This window comes from Lontra canadensis, unplaced genomic scaffold, assembly GCF_010015895.1.
Source record: "Lontra canadensis isolate GAN:19392208 unplaced genomic scaffold, GSC_riverotter_1.0 scaffold9, whole genome shotgun sequence".
Lineage (NCBI taxonomy): Eukaryota > Metazoa > Chordata > Mammalia > Carnivora > Mustelidae > Lontra > Lontra canadensis.
The window spans coordinates 38,826,139-38,844,921 of NW_022631003.1; the positions used below are offsets into that span (position 1 = coordinate 38,826,139).

General features: G+C 39.9%; 1 protein-coding gene across 1 annotated transcript in view; it reads right to left on the minus strand.

Moving 5' to 3' along the window:
- Positions 1–18,326, minus strand: part of CPNE8 (copine 8) — a 200,883-nt gene extending 182,557 nt beyond the window's left edge. Inside the window, exon 1 of the mRNA XM_032855344.1 lies at positions 17,898–18,326. Within this exon, the coding sequence (XP_032711235.1) occupies positions 17,898–18,034 (137 nt within the window). The 5' untranslated portion in view covers positions 18,035–18,326. The remainder of the gene's footprint in view (positions 1–17,897) is intronic.
- Positions 18,327–18,783: the final 457 nt, after the last annotated feature.

An 18,783-nucleotide genomic window follows, 5' to 3' on the forward strand; every position in this document is an offset into this window, starting at 1 on the left:
ACTGCTGTGCTCTGGGAAGGTAGCACTGATTACTCCCTCCTGTGGGCCCTATCATACCCAGCTTGAACCTGTATCACAAATTCTGCACCTGTTGTTTATTTAAGGAGCAAGGTGCCAGGCTCTATGCTGAGCATTTTAAATAAATCATTTCATTTAACCCTCAACACAATCCTAAAAAAGTAGCAATTATTCTTAGGCTCCATACTGCAGAGGAGATAACAATATTCAGAGATGTTAAATGAAGTGTTAAATGAAAGTCGCAAGAAAGTAAGTGCTTACAGAACATTTTTGTAAATTTTTCATTGACTTACAATTTTGATTTTGATTTTTGATTTTTGTACTGGTTATACTGACTGTCTCTATCCCTGAGAACAAAATAAAATGAACGGCAACTACTGTTATCATTCATCACTTTAGAAGCTCTAGGGAATATGAGATAAAGTGAAAATGAGACATGGTATTGTAAATTATTATTATGTGCAGATTTAATTTGGTACCTAGGAAAAAAAAACCAAGAGAATTAATTAATAAAATCTTTCAAAATTAATAAGATAATTCAGTAAAGCAATTGGGGGCATGATGAATACATAAAAGTCAATAACTGTCCCAGGTATCAACTGTTAATAATTCTCCTATCCCTTGTGGACTTTTTGGTAGTTACCTGTTGCCTTTAGTTACTGAAGTAACGGGCAGGGCTTTACAGCTCTTACAGTATACTATAACCTTGCTACCAAATCTCAGACCAGATTCTGCCCCAAATACACTTGTTTCCAAGTGGGACTCAAAGCAATCACACAATCTGCTTTACACGTTTACAATTTCTGGCTCTCTGCCACTTTCAGGCATTCCAAACAGCACTCTAAGGCATATGTGATAATATCCTGGTAGCAAGATTCATCTACCCTCTGGTCAAATCTGTCTAGAGAATCCTCTAGACATTCTAAGCCTGTGACCAAGGAAGCTGTTAGGCCTAGAGCATCACTACAAATGGCAGAATCACAGGATTTACCAGGTATGTATGACCTCTTCACTTGTGTAATATTTCTAGTTAATATACATATCTTTCTTTTATAACAGCTTTACTCAGATGTAATTCCCATACTGAAAGTGTCACCATTTCAAAGTGTACTCTTCAGTGGTTTATAGTATAGTTCACAGAGTTGTGCAATCATCATTACTATCGAATGTCAAAACACTGACACCACCCCCCCACACCCCCCAAAAAACCTCTACCCATTAGTAGTCAGTCCCTATTCCACCTTCCACAGCCCCTGGTAACCACTAATCCACTTTTTGTCTCCAAGTGTTTGGTGATTCTGGACATTTCATATAAATGGAATCATATAATATACGGTCTTTTGTGACTAGTTTATTTCACTCAGCCTAATGTTTCTAAGGCTCATCCATGTTGTAGCAAGTGTCAGTGCTTTATTCCTTTTTAATGTCAAACTATATTCCATTGTACAGATATACCACATGGGCTCATTAGATAATACACAACTGGGCTGTTTCCAATTTTAGCTATTAACAATAATGCTGCCATGAACACTTGCATTTGAGTTTTTGTGTGGACACATGATTTCATTTCTCATGACTACATACTGAGGAGTGGAATTTCTAGTTTACAGGGTAACTCTATTTTTAACATTTGGAGAACTGCCAAGCTATTTTTCAAAGTGGCCGTACCACTTTACATTCCCACCAGCAATGAATGGAGGTTCCAGTTTCTCCATATCCTCTCCAATGCTTATTACTGTCTATCTTTTTTATTATAATCATCTACTGGCATAAAGTGGTCAGTCCACAAATCTGATCACCATACACTTCTCCAGTAAAAAAAAAAAAAAAAAAAAGCCATTTCTGTCATCCATAGTAATTACAAAATCCTCTGGTGTTGACCACATAAAGATAGTATGACAGTCCAGAGTAGACATTTCTGGAGTGTGGACTTCTGATTAATTTCAAATACTAATAGATCCCATCCAAATATGTACTTCTGACTAAGATATTTTAGATTTAACTCTACAATGTAACACACACTATGGTACTGTCTCTGCTGAAACATTTTAAAGTAAATCATGGAAAATAAAACATCAGCCAGAATCAATTAGAAAAGACGGGGGGAAAAAAATGTAACATACTATTTTTTAAATCTTGGCATGAAGAATACTTTCTAAGTTTTACACAAAGCTCAGAGAAAGGATTAACTTATTTGATAATGAATGCATTTTAAACTTCCATACAGAGATGATACAGTAATTAAAATACATTTGTTACATATATATTGGATAAAATGTTAAAGCTATAAATATGCAAAGCATTCTCTAAATAATGGGCTAAAGAAGGGAACAGGCATTTACTCACTGAACGTATTAAATGAAATTCATACTCAATAGTCATGAGTGACATGCAAATAAAATAAATAAGATATTGTTCTGTGATACAGATAAATAAATATTCGCTGCATGAATTATGGCTCATTTAGTTCTAAGTGACACAAAAGAGGGAAATGCATGATGAAAATATGGAGATGTTTTATGGAACTCAGAGTTAGGAACATAACAGACCCTTTGGAAAGAACTAAAACAAGAACAGAACAACAAAGCCCTGACAAATCAACAGAGTCCAGCACCATTAGGCAAGGAGCAGGACAGGAAGCAAGACCACATGCCAGGTCCTGCAGCAAAAAGCACACTGTAACCTCCCAGTGGTCCGTTAACAAAAGAATTATAACAATAGCAGAGAAGACTCTGTGCAGGTGGCAGAGAAGGAAAAGGGGTCAACTGGGATGGCAGCTGAGGTCATTCACTTAGAAATGCATGCTCTGAGTTCCTGCTCTCTAGGCAGGGGGCGCCATGCTTGTAGGAAGGAAGTCAGGTTCAAATATTTATATCCAGAAGGGAAAATCCAAGAACAAACTGGACCACCACCTTGTCAAAGTCATCATAACATGGATATTAATGGATACATGCCTTCAATATGTCTTTTTTAAAAAGATTTTATTTATTTATTTCACAGAGAGAGAGAGATCACAAGTAAGCAGAGAGGCAGGCAGAGAGAGAAGGGGAAGCAGGCTCCCTGCTCAGCAGAAAGCCTGATGCCGGGCTCCATCCCAAGACCCTGAGATCATGACCTGAGCCAAACGCAGAGGCTTAACCCACTGAGCCACCCAGGCGCCCCTTAAATACATCGTAATAAAGGCACAAAGAAATATGCTCTGGCTGATATGCTTTATCATGGAGTAGAATCTGGGGTGATTTGTGCATTCTCCTTTGTTCTTTCCAATGCTGTTTGGTTGTGTGTGTGTGTGTGTGTCTGTGTGCGCGCGTGCCTGCGCGTGCACCTATGTGTAAGTGTGTTTTTACATGAGCATGTAGCACTTTTCTAGTTTTTTTAGAGAGCCTTTGCTATTTTCATGAGGTAATCAATCCACTGTTTTCCAACTATTCCTACTGAATGCCAGTATAAAAATAAGAGTTCCTTGGAGTGCCTGGGTGGCTCAGTCAGTTAAGCATCTGCCTTCTGCTCAAGTCATGATTCCAGGGTTCTGGGATGGAGCCCCACATCCGGCTCCCTGCTCAGGGCAAGTCTGTTTGTCCCTCTCCCTCTGCCTGCTGTTCCCCCTGCTTGTGCTCTCTCTGACAATTAAATAAATAAAATAAAATAAAATAAAAAGAGTTCCTTGCTAAGTGATAAGAACTTTCTATATACTTTAATTATTTTATGCCATATAATCTTCATAGCAACTATACGAAAAAGAACTTCTCTCCTCATTTATAAACCAAAGCAGAGAGAGATTAATTTATCTAAACTTAGTTGACAATATATGGAGCTGCAGTTTAAATCCAGATATTTCAGTCTCTAAACTTGTGCTCTGCTCTTCATGACACCATCTCCCTTACTACTTTACAACACTTGAGACTATGTATCATCATTTTCCTCAATCCCTTCTCCCGCCTGCTCTAAAAGCAACAGCTGCTTTCAGCTAACTTGCTAACAGCTAGATGGGAAATGACCTTGCACAGATTTTAAATAATTTTCAGGGTTTATTACTTCTCCCGGAGTCATTGTACGAAGCATGTTTGCAGGTGACAATCACTTGTTCAAACACCAAGAGCTAGTGACCGTGAGAGGTCCACAAATCACCACCAAGTAGAAAGCTGAAGGCTAACCTACTCTGTCAACATCAGCTCAGAGGTAGCTGCCTTCCACACCACTTCAAAAATATATTGGTCACATGACTAGGTTTTCTCACTCTTTGTGTCTTTGTCTATAAGTTGTTGAGCAATATATTGCTTCTATGTGTGTAAAAAGTAATGTGTCTTCAGGCTCAACATTGAAAAAAAAAAAAATCTTGCAAGGTTACCTTGAGTCAGCTCTCTTTAGACTTGAGCAACCAATGCATAGACTATGCCAGTGAGAAAAAATAACATGCTTATGAAGGTAAGGTTAGGCTGGCTGGGTTTTGATTTGACTGGTCCTCCAGATTTTAAGGAACATCTTCTGTAATTTCTTTGGATCACTGATGATAGAACAATTGAAAGGTCCTTAAGAACAACCTGAAAATCAGCAACAGAGTTTAAAGAGACGGAATTAATCTGGAAAGGAAATTTGTTTGTAAACATAAATGACCAGGGGAGACAGGAGACTGAGAATAATTTTCTAATATGCATCTGTTATCCCTGTCACAAATGATTAGACTAGGAATTTGCCCCTGACTCAAAAACACTCATCTAGGGTCCAGAAAATAAATAAATAAACAAATAAACCTCATTAGCAACTATGAAGCCATGCTGCTTACAGTATTTTATAAATCCTAGAAAATAATGGAATGAAACAGGTACAGGCAATTGTTCACCCATGTCTCCTTGTACCTGCCTTTATACAACTGATTTTTTTCTCAAATCAATTGATGTTACACTCTCCCCTGTACCTATGCCTTCCAGTCATGGTTCCCATTCATCTGGGATGCTCTACTTTCCTCTCTTCAACTACACATTGAATAAATAATTATCAAATACTATCCAAATGCAAAACATTGGTCTAGATACTAAATAGATACAAAGGTAAGAGTGGTGCCTGGGTGGCTTAGTCAGTTAAGCGTCTGCCTTCGGTTCAGGTCATGATCCCAGGGTCCTAGGATCAAGCCCCACATGGGGCTCCCTGCTCAGCAGGAAGTCTGCTTCTCCCTCTCCCTCTGCCTACTGTTCCCCTTCTTTGTGCTCTTTCTCTGTCAAATAAATAAATAAAATCCTAAAAAAAAAAAAAAAAAAAAGGCAAGTTAGACTCAATTCCTGTACTGTAGGAATTTATAATTTAATAGTTGTCTGATCCTCTTTAAAATGTTTATTCAACAAGGACCAAGTTATTGAGTGACAGAAAAAGGATTTGGTGTTGGAGACTGATATGAACACATGGGCTCCTGACCCTAGGTCATGTATGTATATATATTCTAATAAGGGGACAAATTTGTGAACAAACATATGCAGCAGAATGTGGAATGTGTGTAATAAATTCATTACAGATGACAGAAAGGGAGGGACAGTCAATTCTATCCGAAGGATCAGGGAAAGTAGACTCTACGGAGTCTATGGAGTCTATCGAGTGAGATAACAAACAGGCAAAACTATCTCCGCGAGAACCGAGGTTTCAGCGTCATAGTTCTCTCAGGAAATGCAGGTGGTCTGAAATGACTTAGAGTTTAGGAGAGAGTTTTTAGAAGCCAGTTTTTAGAAGCCAGAGGGTGGCGGTACATGGAGAGAGAGAGATGAGGCTGAAAAGCTAAGTCAGGGTTTGTAAAGTTCTCATGGACTTAATACATAGGCAATTAAAGGTTTTTAAACAAGAGAGTAAAAGTATGATAGTATTTGCTTTCTGAACAGGCCTCTAGCAGGTCAATGTGCAGGATTAATGGCAGGAAGGAGGAGGGTGGCCATAGCTGGATGTGAGGTGGGGAGAGGCAAGGAACGTCTGCCATGGCATCCACAGGAGTCAGACAGGCCTGGACCCAGTCAGAAGCAGAGAAGTCAGCCCTATTAAAGAGGCAAGATCAAGGCTTGAGGCTCAACTGGCAGAAATTCTACAGGGCTTGGGGAGATAGAGAAAATGGTAGGGAGGACTTAGTCCCTTGAGGGAAGCAAAATGGAATTCTCAGGAGTCCCCATACATCCTTTGAAAAATCTCTAAAGCAATTCTGATGATGATAAACCCTTGTTTAGAATAGCTGGTGGAAATCATGCCCCCAAAATGAAAGTGATACAACCACCCGATAATTTCATTTTTTTAAACCACAGCTTTTTATGCATGTGCTAGAAATGTTCCTCAATTGTCATCATCATATCATCTTGCATTAAACGAATTCATCCATGTACAGCCCTCACTGAAACAAAGTAGCTTTAAATTTTTCTTTTCTTCCTAGTAAGAACCACTATTAAAGTCAGTGTCTCTGGAAAGATTCAATGTAATCAGGTGGGATATAACATTTTAGGCAAAATACAATCAACTGAACACTGAGATACTCCAACTCTATCAAAAGTACTTCGGAAATTCTTTAGCCTATCCAACAAAACTTTATAACCAGACAAGCGCAGGGAATAACGTGACTTACAGATAGTAACTTAAGTAAATATGCTCATTTTTTACTTGTGCACATAAAAAGAAGTTCTGTAGGGTTTCTCCCCCTTTTCTATAGAAAGTATTATTTCCTCTTCCATCTTCCTGTGAACACTTTTTTTAGTTGAATTTAGACTTTTCTAAAATTCTGTTTACCCCTTTATGACACAAAATTAAAACTGGTGGGGAAAAAAAAACACAGGGTCTGGCAGAAAGTACAGTAGCAGGTAAGAAATCTATTGCTTCCTGAAGAGGCCAAGCCACCAAACAGTTCTTCTTACCTTTGATTCTACCCAAGTGAAACCATCGTGTGCTGCTGTACTTTATCAGTTCACCACATAACTTACTAGAAACGTCTCTCTCCAAGGCAAAAATCTTCCCTGGGTCAAAGATATGTTCATTTTCTTATTTAGATATGTTATATAGGATCTCATCATACATACAAATTCTATTATTTCTCTATTTTGCATATTTTCCATCCCATATTGAATAAGCAAGTCAGCTGCTACTGTTTAAAACTACTAAGTGTCTACTTCTAAAACTAGTTTTGTTATTTGGAGGCAAAGTCAGTTCATTTAAAATTTTTATTTGTCTCTCATTTGTTCACAAATAAAACTTTATGGGATATTTTATATACACTAAGTAATACTGAGCAACTATATGCTTTTATTAAATTGTACTGGTAAAATGAGTCATTTTAATGTTTTACTATATACAGAAACCAATATTTAAAAAAAAATAGACATAGACAAATGCATGTGTGTCCAGATTCATTCTTCCAATCTGTCCATAAGGCAGCAAATATCTATTAACAATCTTCTAATGTGCAGAACAAACAGGTTTTTGAAAATCAAAAATAAGACAAATATGTACTCAAAGTTGGTAGAGGAGACAAACATGCAAAAAACCTAAATAATTACATCAAAATAAAAGTGCAAGAAATGCAGTGTAGGAACTCAAAGGAAGAAATGATTACTTCCGTTCAGGAATCTAGTAAAACATTATGGGGTTGCTACAAGTGAGGTATACAGGCAGAGCAAACTTCATTTGGATTTGCTTTACTGTGATTCACAGATACTGTATTTTTTTTACAAACTTAAGGTTGTGGCAACCCCATGTTGAGCAAGTCAATCGGTGTTATTTTCCCAGCATCATTTTCACACTTTGTGTCCATGTCACATTTTGGTAATTCTCGTAATATTTCAAACATTTTCATTATTAGTATATTATATTTGTTAGAGTGATCAGTGAACTTTGATGTTACACAAGGGATCTAGAGATTGGCAAGTACTCCACTTTGGCTAGAGTCCATATCTGAGATGTGACTGGCAGGGGATGGAAATCTGTCCAGGATGAGGGCAGACCCTCAACACCATGTTAAAGCTGCTTGGATTCTCTTTTGTGAGAAAAGGAGAAAGACTGAAAGTTTCTGCAAAAGGAAAATCCCACAATCCAAGCTTTATTTAGGAAGCTAACTACACAACATCTGAAGAATAGACTAAAAATGTGAATTCTGGAGTCACAGAGAATAGTTCAGAGGATATTTTAATATTCTGGGGGGAAATACAGCTTCCTGAACAAGAAGGTTGGCAGCAGGAATGGAAAAGGAAGCGACAAATACTTTGGAGAGTTGCGACAAATACTTTGGAGAGTCGAGCCAAATAGAAAGTTACAGTGATTGATCAGATACTGGTAAGTAGGTTAAAGATTGTAACAACAGGTAACTAATAGTATACATGTCACTTGGTATCAGTTGACTTTTATTTCAAAAATCAAATACAGCATGCTTTCCCACAAAACTGAGATATTCCTTAAGAATCTTTCCAAGTGCTACTTCAGGCAGTCAGCACTTAGTAACAACTATTCAGTAAACAAAAAATTGAACCCACTTGCCATCTCCACTAGAAGCTCTGTATTTGCCAAGATATAAATGGTGGTGGGTCGGGGGAGTGACATATTACAAAAGTGAATTGGAAGAAAGGCATGGATATTTTTAATATCTAACATTATTCATTTGCAAGATAAAGAAAGCCAGCTATGGATCTCTACTGAGAGGAAGAACTAGAACAGCAATAGTAGAGCTTGGCATCCCTTTGGGACAATATTAAGTGAAATGAGGACTATGAAGTAGGAAGTGGTCGGCATTAGAAATAGTCTACCTTAATCCCGTTGAAAACTCAGACCCTAGCATTAGGATCTAAGTTTTCAAATGGGGACTGACAATCCTAAGATTCCCTTAAATCTAAGCATGTTTACATTGTATTTCAAGATCCTACTTCCAGTGTCATTGAATTAATAAGCTCTGAGTGACATCCCAGGTCATTTAGACCAGGGACTCAACCTTTCATAGGAGGTGATGTCCAGAGAACTGGTAAAGTTGTCAAAGTCACAGAGCCAGTGTCAGGAACAGAATGAAAACTTGGAGATTTCCACTATACTTGACTGGCACATTCCACAAGGAAGAAAGAAGTCACATGAATGACATTCAAATGACAAATGACCTAAGCAATGCAAAGAAATGACAACCATTTAACTTGAATTGTGAGACAAATCTTGAGATGAAAATCAATTATCTTTTTGCTAGTATATTTCAAACTTCTCTCCAAAAACAATTTTAAATTCACTAATTTAAATTACCAATTAAGAGAAACATTCACTATCAGCTTAATATTGATTATGCCTCCTTTTCCCAATGCCTACAAAGAGGCTTTAGATGAAACCTCTAACATAAAAATCAATGGCAATCAACTTTCTAGTATTTCTGCTTCCACAATTAATTTGAAAGTTGAGATATCCAAATAAGTCAGACAATGAGCCATGTCCAAAACTTGCTCACTCTCCTCTCTTATTCTTTGCTTTATAGATGGGAAACATGAAAACCTACTGAAGACATTAAAGAAGAATGACTGAGGTTTCAATTACCTAGAAAACCACAAATAATGTGATATTCCCTTTACAGGAGTACATTTAGATAAAAAAAAAGAAAAGATTTGTAAGAATGCCCACATTATTATACACATTAAAAGGACACAATAATAAGGATCTGCGGGCAATGAGAAACAAATTTCTCGAAATGATTCTAAAACCACTATTATACTAACTAAAGCTGAGAAATGCATTGGTTTCAACCAGGTACGACAACTTTAATCATATCTGGTTGATTGCACTCTCTGACATTTGAGATTATTCCTAATAAAATTAATGTGTCACTTGCAATATGTATATATAGATACATTTATGAAAAGACAGAGAACAGCTAATTAGCAAAGTAGAAAACAACGACTTTTACGAAGTCACATCACAGTTCAGTTAGAATACTGTGCTGACATTTTCAATATCTAAATAACTATTTTGTGTATATGGAATTCTGAAGAGCATATTTGCCATGAAAGGAGACCCTAGAATTTATTATTGAAAAGCTAGCAAGTTAAGTGGTGACTTCCTCATTATTAAGAAAGCAGAGGACTGACATGACAGAGCTTGCAGTCAGTTCTCAACCCCAGTGGTAAGTATGAATGTCACATCGTCAATTCAATTAATTTCCCTCTACTTTTCATTTGGCTGGTTCATCACCTTTGTCTAGCATTTAGCTTTCATCTCACCCTGCCTGCTGATTTCTAGTTAAACAGTCTGCTCATTACTTAATCTCCCACAGCTTCATTAGGTAACTCAGCAGCAGAAAAGAGGTAAGAATCAATACTTGGAAATTAAATATCAAATGGTTAAGGTTTATGTCACTCATCTGAACTGTTCTGCCCAAGCTCTCACCAATAGGGGACAGAAAAGGCACAGAATTCTACCTACCCTTAAAGCCTAAAAAATACAACTTACGGAAGAATGCCAGACTATGTCTGGTGGACAGAAGCATATACCTAAGAATTAGACATATATGCATTGGGAACTCAAGCTTGCCACCTCCTAGGTGTGTGACTTAGGCCAAATTACTTACATTCTCTCTGAACCTCAATCTCCTCACCTGTAAAATAGGACATAAACCACCTGTTTCACAGAATTGTTATGAAGACCGAGTGAATTAGAATATGTTAAATGTTTTCCACAGTTTCATGCAGATTTAGATTTTGACTTTAAATAAAATATATAGCAAATGTCGAGAGTCTTCTTGTTTCCCGATGTCATTAGTGCAGATTATAACTGCATACTTATAATAAAGAGAAGTACTTACTTCCCAGGGACTATCACTGATACTTTCTTTCTTCAGAGTTTCACAAAGTTAACTGATAATCCCCTCAATGTTTGGAGTATTATTCTTTGTAGAATAAACTTGACAAAATGTCTCATAACTTGAACAAGAATACCCGAGAGCCAACGTCCCTGCTGAAGAGGCATTAACATGGATGGTTGTCATATGTTTGGAAACACTTAAGGTATTACATGTCAGGCTGTGAACAATGGCCCTTAGGGCAAGGCACCTTTTAAATACATCTCACATTATTATTGATGATAAAAGCTTCATCCTCCTTCAGACTGTGTTGTCATCTACTCGGATATGTTTTATCTCGTGTCCAACACAAAAGAACTGTCTAAGTGTCAGTCTACTGATTTTATTGGTAGGATACCAGAATGTGCTAGAATGTGCTTTCATTCTAAAACTTTGTTGTTAAACACTACTTCCTATCTATCGAATCCCACTGGGTCCACACGTCTAATTGCGTGTGTGGGTGTAGAGAAGCCATGGAGTAGAATCCGCAGAAATGCCCTATGCATTTCCAAATGCATACTCTTCTGACCACTTTTCCTCTGTATATCCTCTACATTTAGGTGTATGAGATGGGCTATCATTATCATCTTGAACATGAAGCTTTATGTCACCTTGCATTGCATGTTTCTGTGACTCCCCCAATTGAATATAAATTTGTCCAAAATACAGGTACCCTGTCATCTATGTTGCTTATATGCTACCTAGTAATATAGTCATAAGAAAATGAGATGAGACTAACAGCTCTTAAGTGCTTTTCTTGTGACAGGCACAATCCTGGGCACTTTACAGATTTATTTCATTTAACTCTCCAATAATACTGTACATTTGGTTTTTAAATCATTTCTGTATTACTGATTAGGAAATGAGATTCCAAAAGTTGAAATAAGTTACCCAAAATAACATTCAAAAAGGGATAAAAATGGGACTTAAAGACATCTGTCTGACTCCTAATTCCATTTTCTTGCTGCTACACTCTGCTGCCCCAAATTCTCATTAATCTTTCAATGCAACTTTCTCATGAGAATAAAAGTATTTAGAAAGGTGCAGCCAGTAGTTTAGACTTGAATCTACTTATTTAAAGAGGAATAGGGGGGGAACAACCAAAATAAGCTATTAAAATCCCCTTGAGAAGACAGCTTATTAATAACTTCAGCTCTAGAAAACTATCCCAGGGAAAAAAATAATCATAGCTGTTGTCAAGTGTTCGTGAATAAGAATGCTCACTAGCATTATTCTGAATAGTAACTTTCTGAAATAAATTTTGGAACATAAGAGATAAATTAAATAAATACAGTAAGCCCATAAAACAGACTATTTCACAGACATGGAGGGTTATTTTTCTCAAAACCTAATGACAGTAACATATACATGATACAAAACAAACAGAAGTACAGAACATAAATTGTATAGAATATAGTACGATGCCTTTATATAATGTGTGCATATTAATTTTTCAGTTAACATCATTTGAAACCTATTTATACACCAATTTCAAACTTCTTGTGTTTTTAAAGAAGGGTAGAGTATGTCTAAGAGATAAGCCAAAGGGTTATCTTTGGGACTGTGGTGGAAACCCCCTTTGCTGTGTTTGAACTCTTTCCTTCTTGCACCATAGATAAGAAGAACAGCGAACGCATCTGCTTCAAACTGGGCCAATCCCTGCCGGACCAAGCAGATTCTCTCTCTTGCAATACCCATTTGCTTTCCCAGGTGGTCTGGAACTGTAACTGTAACATGAAAACTTGCAAAGTATATATGCCACCAGTAGATAGAGAAACAGAAAACAAAGTCTCCAAAGTGAGACAGAATAAGGAAATGGAAAGAAACATGTGAAAAGGAGAAGAAAGGAAAAAGCGTACAGAGCTTCAATTACCTTCCTGTTTCATTCACAATACACAATACACAATACACATACACAATACAATGCAAGCTGTCACAACCTTCCATGGATTATGAAACCAGACAGCCTCACTTATTCCAAGTAGAGAAGCAAGACCACAACAGTGCCGACCTTGACACTGTTATTTCTAACAGTGACAGTCCAAAAGCAGCAAAATTTTTTTTCTTTTGTATAATCTTACAAAAGGCCTAAAAACAGTGATGTGTATATAAGCAACATGTTTAACTGTGAGCTCTCCAAAAAACACTGAATGCAGAGATGTGTGTGTGCATGCATGTGTATTTACATAATTTGTTATAAATTTTACTGATATAAAATATGTGTAGCTGAGCACACGACTTTTAGACAATAAGAGTATATATGGTATTTTCACTGTAAATTCCAGAGGGCCAACTGATTCCCAGAGAACATCTTAAGTTCAGACAATAACAAAACAAGCCCCGATTTGCAGTATTTACCAGTTTCCATGGTGTAAATATTCCCACCACAGCCAACTTCAACCTACCAATGTGACGTCACTGAACAGGGACAGAAGAGATGAGCAGCAGCACCTGACACATAATATTGTCACCTCGCCGATTAAAAAGAGCACAGGTGACAATAAAGAGTATAGATAATAGTAAAATGTAGTAAAATCATTAGGAAGTGATAGCTTTTGAGTATGTCTTAACTTTGTTTTAAAATATAATGTATTTCATTTTAGGTTTATACGATTTTAATGTTTAATAACTGCTTTATTTAATAACTGGTGCACAGATTCCGGTCTCAATCCCATTCAGACCAGCTCCAGCACACATCCCTGAAAAGTATCTCCAAATATCTGAGGACAGGTACTGCTAATCCAGACCAAGTGACTACAGTCTGTCATTTGCTCATCAAACATTTTAATGTGCATTATCAGCACATGTGAAAAGTCCAGATTCCTGGGCCCCAGTCCGAGAGATTTTGAGAGTATATCCAGCGCAGGGACCCAGAAGTCTGTGTTTTAACAGGCAAGCAACCATCTCCGTGCCAGACCGTTACCCAGAAAACATCAGCATCCAGAATTTGTTCACTACATATTCTGTGCCTGGCTCAGAACCCATGGACATGAAAGAAACAAAACTTGTCCTCAAGGTGAATACAGAAACCAAGAATCATAATGTAACTATAATACTGGTACCCACCAGCTGCTTTGGGAAAATAAAATCCACTTTGGGAGAGGAGTCCTGAGAGAAATGTTGTTTGACCTGCGTCTTAAAGAAGGAACACCAGCTAATCAAAACAACAAGGGACAGGGAGGAAGGGGTGTTCGGGGCAGAGAGATGGGGGGCAGGTGCATAGCCACACAGGTGAAGAGGACTCAGTCCACTAGATACCAGCACATTCTTTGGGGCTGTAAGACTCATTTTGCAGCCACATTCATCTGTCATCGGCTTTAGCGCATAGTAAGCACATATTAGACTATGTTAAATCATGGTGTTCATGTGAGGAGAGGTGGTAGATTAGGCAAAAAAGTCATGGCCAGGTCGGGTGGAACTTTACAGAATGCCTAGCACAAAGTAGGTGCTCCTATTCTGTATTCCTCCTTCGACATGAGCGTTTAAAATTGGTTTTATCACCGTAGATTATCGCTGCGAAAGAAGTTACAAGTGGTGGCTAACTTACAAAGTCTACAACACAGAATGCTCTCACAGTTTTTTTAATGGACAAGCTACCTTCTCAATCAGAGAAAATGACCAAGATTATGTGATAGAAATAGTTCACCAAACCTAAGTTCCAGGGAAATAAGTGATTACTACATAATATTTTTCTCACTGGTTTTGCCTCATCCTAATTAAGCTGTTTTCCAAATCCAATGTGAATGTTATAGATGTTATTTTATGTTTCTGAGGTTGTATCTTTTCGGCTATTGGCACTTTAATTAGGTAACCCAATTAACTTTAAAAATCTATGAAGTAACATAATGAAGAAAAACGACTGCAAGAACTACACGATGGGTTGAAGGGAAGTCATAGAGTAGGAAAGTGTCTCTACCTAAACAGCTAGAAGAGTGGACTTGTCACCCTAATACAGCAAGTCTGTGGCCTTCTCCATGTCATGCTGTCCCTTCTCTAATGCAAACCATGCACATCAATCTCACCTCCCCTCAAGCCCCATCTCCTCCTTGTAGAACATTCCAAGCACTCCACTGCACAGTGATCTCACCCCTCTCCGTGCATGATCCTCATCTCTGGATTTAGTCCTATGTGATCACGTATTATGGAATACTCATCTCCCAACCAGACTTTACATTTTCAGAGAACTTCCCTTGCCATGTGTCATGGAACAGGGAATAATGCTAAACATACAAAAGACATGAAACACTTGGTGAGTAAACAGACAAAATGATCTCCATGAATTATATTTAGCTTCAAGCTTCAATTGATTTATTCACCTCCCCCAAAATGGAGATGAAAATGTCATAAAGATTTTTAAAGGTCTCAGATTGGGGACAAAGAAAGGAGGTTATCAAAAGGAATTCTAATACTGGGTGCCTTTTTAAGCATCAGCGAATCATCAGACGTCTCTAACACAGAAAGGCAAGGGAATTCCTGGCTTTGCTTGCCCACAGTAAGACTGAGGGGTCTACAACTGAGCCTTGTTGCTAAGTGAAATTCCCCCCTCAAAACATCCTAGAATATAAGCTCTTATACTCATCAAAGAAGAAAGAGAGAACAGGTATCCCAAGGCTGCCTCTATCCCTGTATTCTTTACCAATTTACTGAAGTACAAAAGAAAAAGACTATTTACAGAATTCCAAACTGAATTATATATAATACATTTATTCATTAAATACTATTTCCAATATCATAATAGCTAACATTTTTTAACACTTTTGTGTCCTACAGTGTATAAGACATCATCTTATCAAACTCTGATGTCATTCTATATGAGATAAACACCATAATTTTCCTCATTTTAGAGATGAGGAAGCTCAGCTTAAGTACTAACTCCAAGGTAACAACATCGTTAAGTCACAGAGCCAGAATCTGTAACCAGGTCTCTTATCCCAAAGCCGAAAGGATACCATCTCTGTTTACAAGATTCAATTCCCAACAATGTAAGTACTCTATATACTTGGGTTCTATTTCAGGACTTTTTTTTTAATGTGAAAACTTAAAAATTAAAAAAGCAGGACACCAATCAATGATATGAAGAAAAGGCTAAACAAGGGTATGTCCAGGTTCTGAGGTACCAAGTTTAAACAAACTGGCTTAAAGCCAATTAACTACAGGATTCCTGACACACCTTGCCCCTGTGTGCACGCGCACAGGCAAGAGTGGTTAACTGTGGATCCCACTGGCAGAAAGACCAGTGAAGGTATCATTTCCCCATCAGCCCTAAAGAATTTTTGGGAAATTGGGATTTAATTTATAACACTTTTTTTTTTTTTTAAGATTTATTTATTTATTTATTTGACAGAGATCGCAAGTTGGCAGAGAGGCAGGCAGAGAGAGAGGAAGGGAAGCAGGCTCCTTGCTAAACAGAGAGCCGAATGCGGGACTGGATCCCAGGACCCTGAGATCACTACCTGAATCTAAGGCAGAGGGTTTAACCCACTGAGCCACTCAGGCGCCTCCTTATTTTATAACACTTTTATATTCATGTCAGGTACAGGCTACACGCCATTCAGGCTTCGTAGAATGTTCAGCAGAGAAGAACTCTAGAAAATGCTTTTACTGCAGGACTTTTGGTCTTGCGTTATGTGTGTATACTAATGACCTCCCTTGGGCATCCAAAGGCAGCTTCAGAATAAAGAAAAAGGCCTAGAAATTAATGTCTGAAAAGAGTTTTCCATATAGCCTCACCTGTTCAATTGACAGGAAGAAATCTCGGGCAGCCCTTAAAGCAAGAAACACAGTAGTAAGGCAAGAGTGCAAGCTTAGCTACCATTACCAGCATTGTTCCCACAGTCTGAGGTCAGCCTTAAGAGGAAGCGAGCAATCATGGGAAATAGTCTCAGGGAAGCTAAAGGTTATCCCCTATCCCCTAATTAACACCTCTACTGGTTTGTTGGTGCTTGAATTTCCACAAAAAGTGAAAATCCATTTCTTTGGCTTTCGACTCAGTCTTGTGAAAATGCAAAATCGAATACTACTAGGGGGAACACCATTTTAAGTTTCAGGGTTTATTTACATCTAAGATTCCCCAAGTTTGTTAGATTCCTTCAAGGCAAATTTTGCTAAGGAAAGGAATGCGAGGGTACTGAAAACAACCTTGGGGCCAAAGTGGTTAGGACGGAAGTTTTTTCCATTGAGAGAGATCCTAGTATGCAAACAAGGGAGTGGGCTCCAGAGTCAGTATAATGCAAATTCTCCCTCTCCCGCGGCCACTATCAATTTATTATAGTCCGCCCCACCTCTTTCTCAAAATCCTCCGAGATACAGGAATTATGATGCTTTATTTACAGGAAAACTGACCCAAACAACGTCAGGCAAAGGAGTTGAAATTTACAGTCCTTGGGCAGAATGTCAGTTGTTATAAGCACGCCAACTGTGTCTACTTGCAGGCAGAAAGTCGTGACTTCCCAGATTTTGGGTAAGGCACACATTCGTCTGCAAAGAAAGCTGGAGCCGAAATCTCTACCTATCAGTCATAAAGCAAGAAGCCAGGAAGGGGGGGGCGGGGAAGCAAGCTGGATGGCTCCAGGAAGTGGGTGGGGAGGAAGCAGCGAGATTTGGAGCCAACTGTAGCAATAGCAGGTTTGCACACGCCTAGCGAACGGAGTCCCGGGCCACTGCGTGCAGCGGTCACAAGCGCTCTTGACAATGCTGTCCCCTTTGATTCCCGTATCACCCAACCACAACAGCTCGGGTTTGGGACGTAAAAAGGGCTCGCAAAGTGGGCGGCGGCCGGGGTTCCCGCCGCTGAGTCACAGCCCAGCCAACTTTTACAGCATTTCCCGGAAAGAAAATTAAAAGTCTCAGTTCCGTAGCCCACTACTCGCTTCCAGTTCGTGCTCTCCGCTCTGTCACTGCAGCTTGAGGGGGGGGTGGTGACTCAGACCCACAACTGGGGTGTTTCCCACTCGTCTCGCAACTTCTCACCCCAGCAAAGCCTCGGGGTGCCCCGAGCGCTTGGCAAGCGCTACCCACCAGACAGATGAGAGAGCAGGAGGAGGGAGGGGAAGGGCTGCGTCCTCACCTGCAGGACACGGACACCTCCACCCGCGTGGCCGGGATGGCCGCGCTCAGCTGGTTCAAGTCCCCGATGCCCGCAGTGCTGGTGTAGCGGCTGTCCATCTTGGGGGGAGGCGCCGTGGACTTGTCCGGCGCCCACATCCAGAGCTCGGGCAGACTAAGGGATCGGAGCCCAGCTCCCGACAGACGGGAATGGGGGTTGAGGGTGGAGGCAGAGAAGGAGGGCGGAGGCAGCTCGCGGGAAGGGGGAGGGAGGGGAAGGGGGAGGCGGACCCGAGCAAAGCCGCGAGGGAACCGCGAGCCAGTCCTGGCCCAGGCGGAGGCTGCCGGCGAAGTGGCGCACGGGGCTCCCGGCTTCCCTGCCCCCTCTTTGCAGGCAGCAGCCCCAGCGGGGGACACTTCGTGATCCTTGCCAGGCTCCGAATGCCAGGCTCTGAGGAGCCACCGGGCCGCCTAAGGAGGTAGGAGGCACTAGACCCAGACCCCTACCGTCTAGGAGAGCAAGCCCTGGCCGGCAGGGCGCGCGGCTAGGGTGTTGTCTCCGCCTCTACACACCCACTCCCGCCTCCTGGGCAGCGACTCCCTCCTGTCAATCAGGTGTGGACGGGAATGTCACGCAGTTCGCCTGCCTGGGCTGGAAGCTGAAGGTGTGGGCGCCTCTGCCTGTTCCAAACTCCCCCCTCGTAGGCGCGCCCCTCCTCACCCCGCGCTGGTCCTCACCGAAGCCCATGGAGGTCCTTCCCACCTTGCCTTCGGGCAGGTGAGCCAGGTCTCGGCTTCTGGACTGCCCGCTCTCGGCCACTTGGGGGTTGGGGACAGTGGGACATGAGGACGAGTTCCAATGTTCTGTATGCGGTGGTAAAGTGACAGATTAAGATCTGGGACAAGTC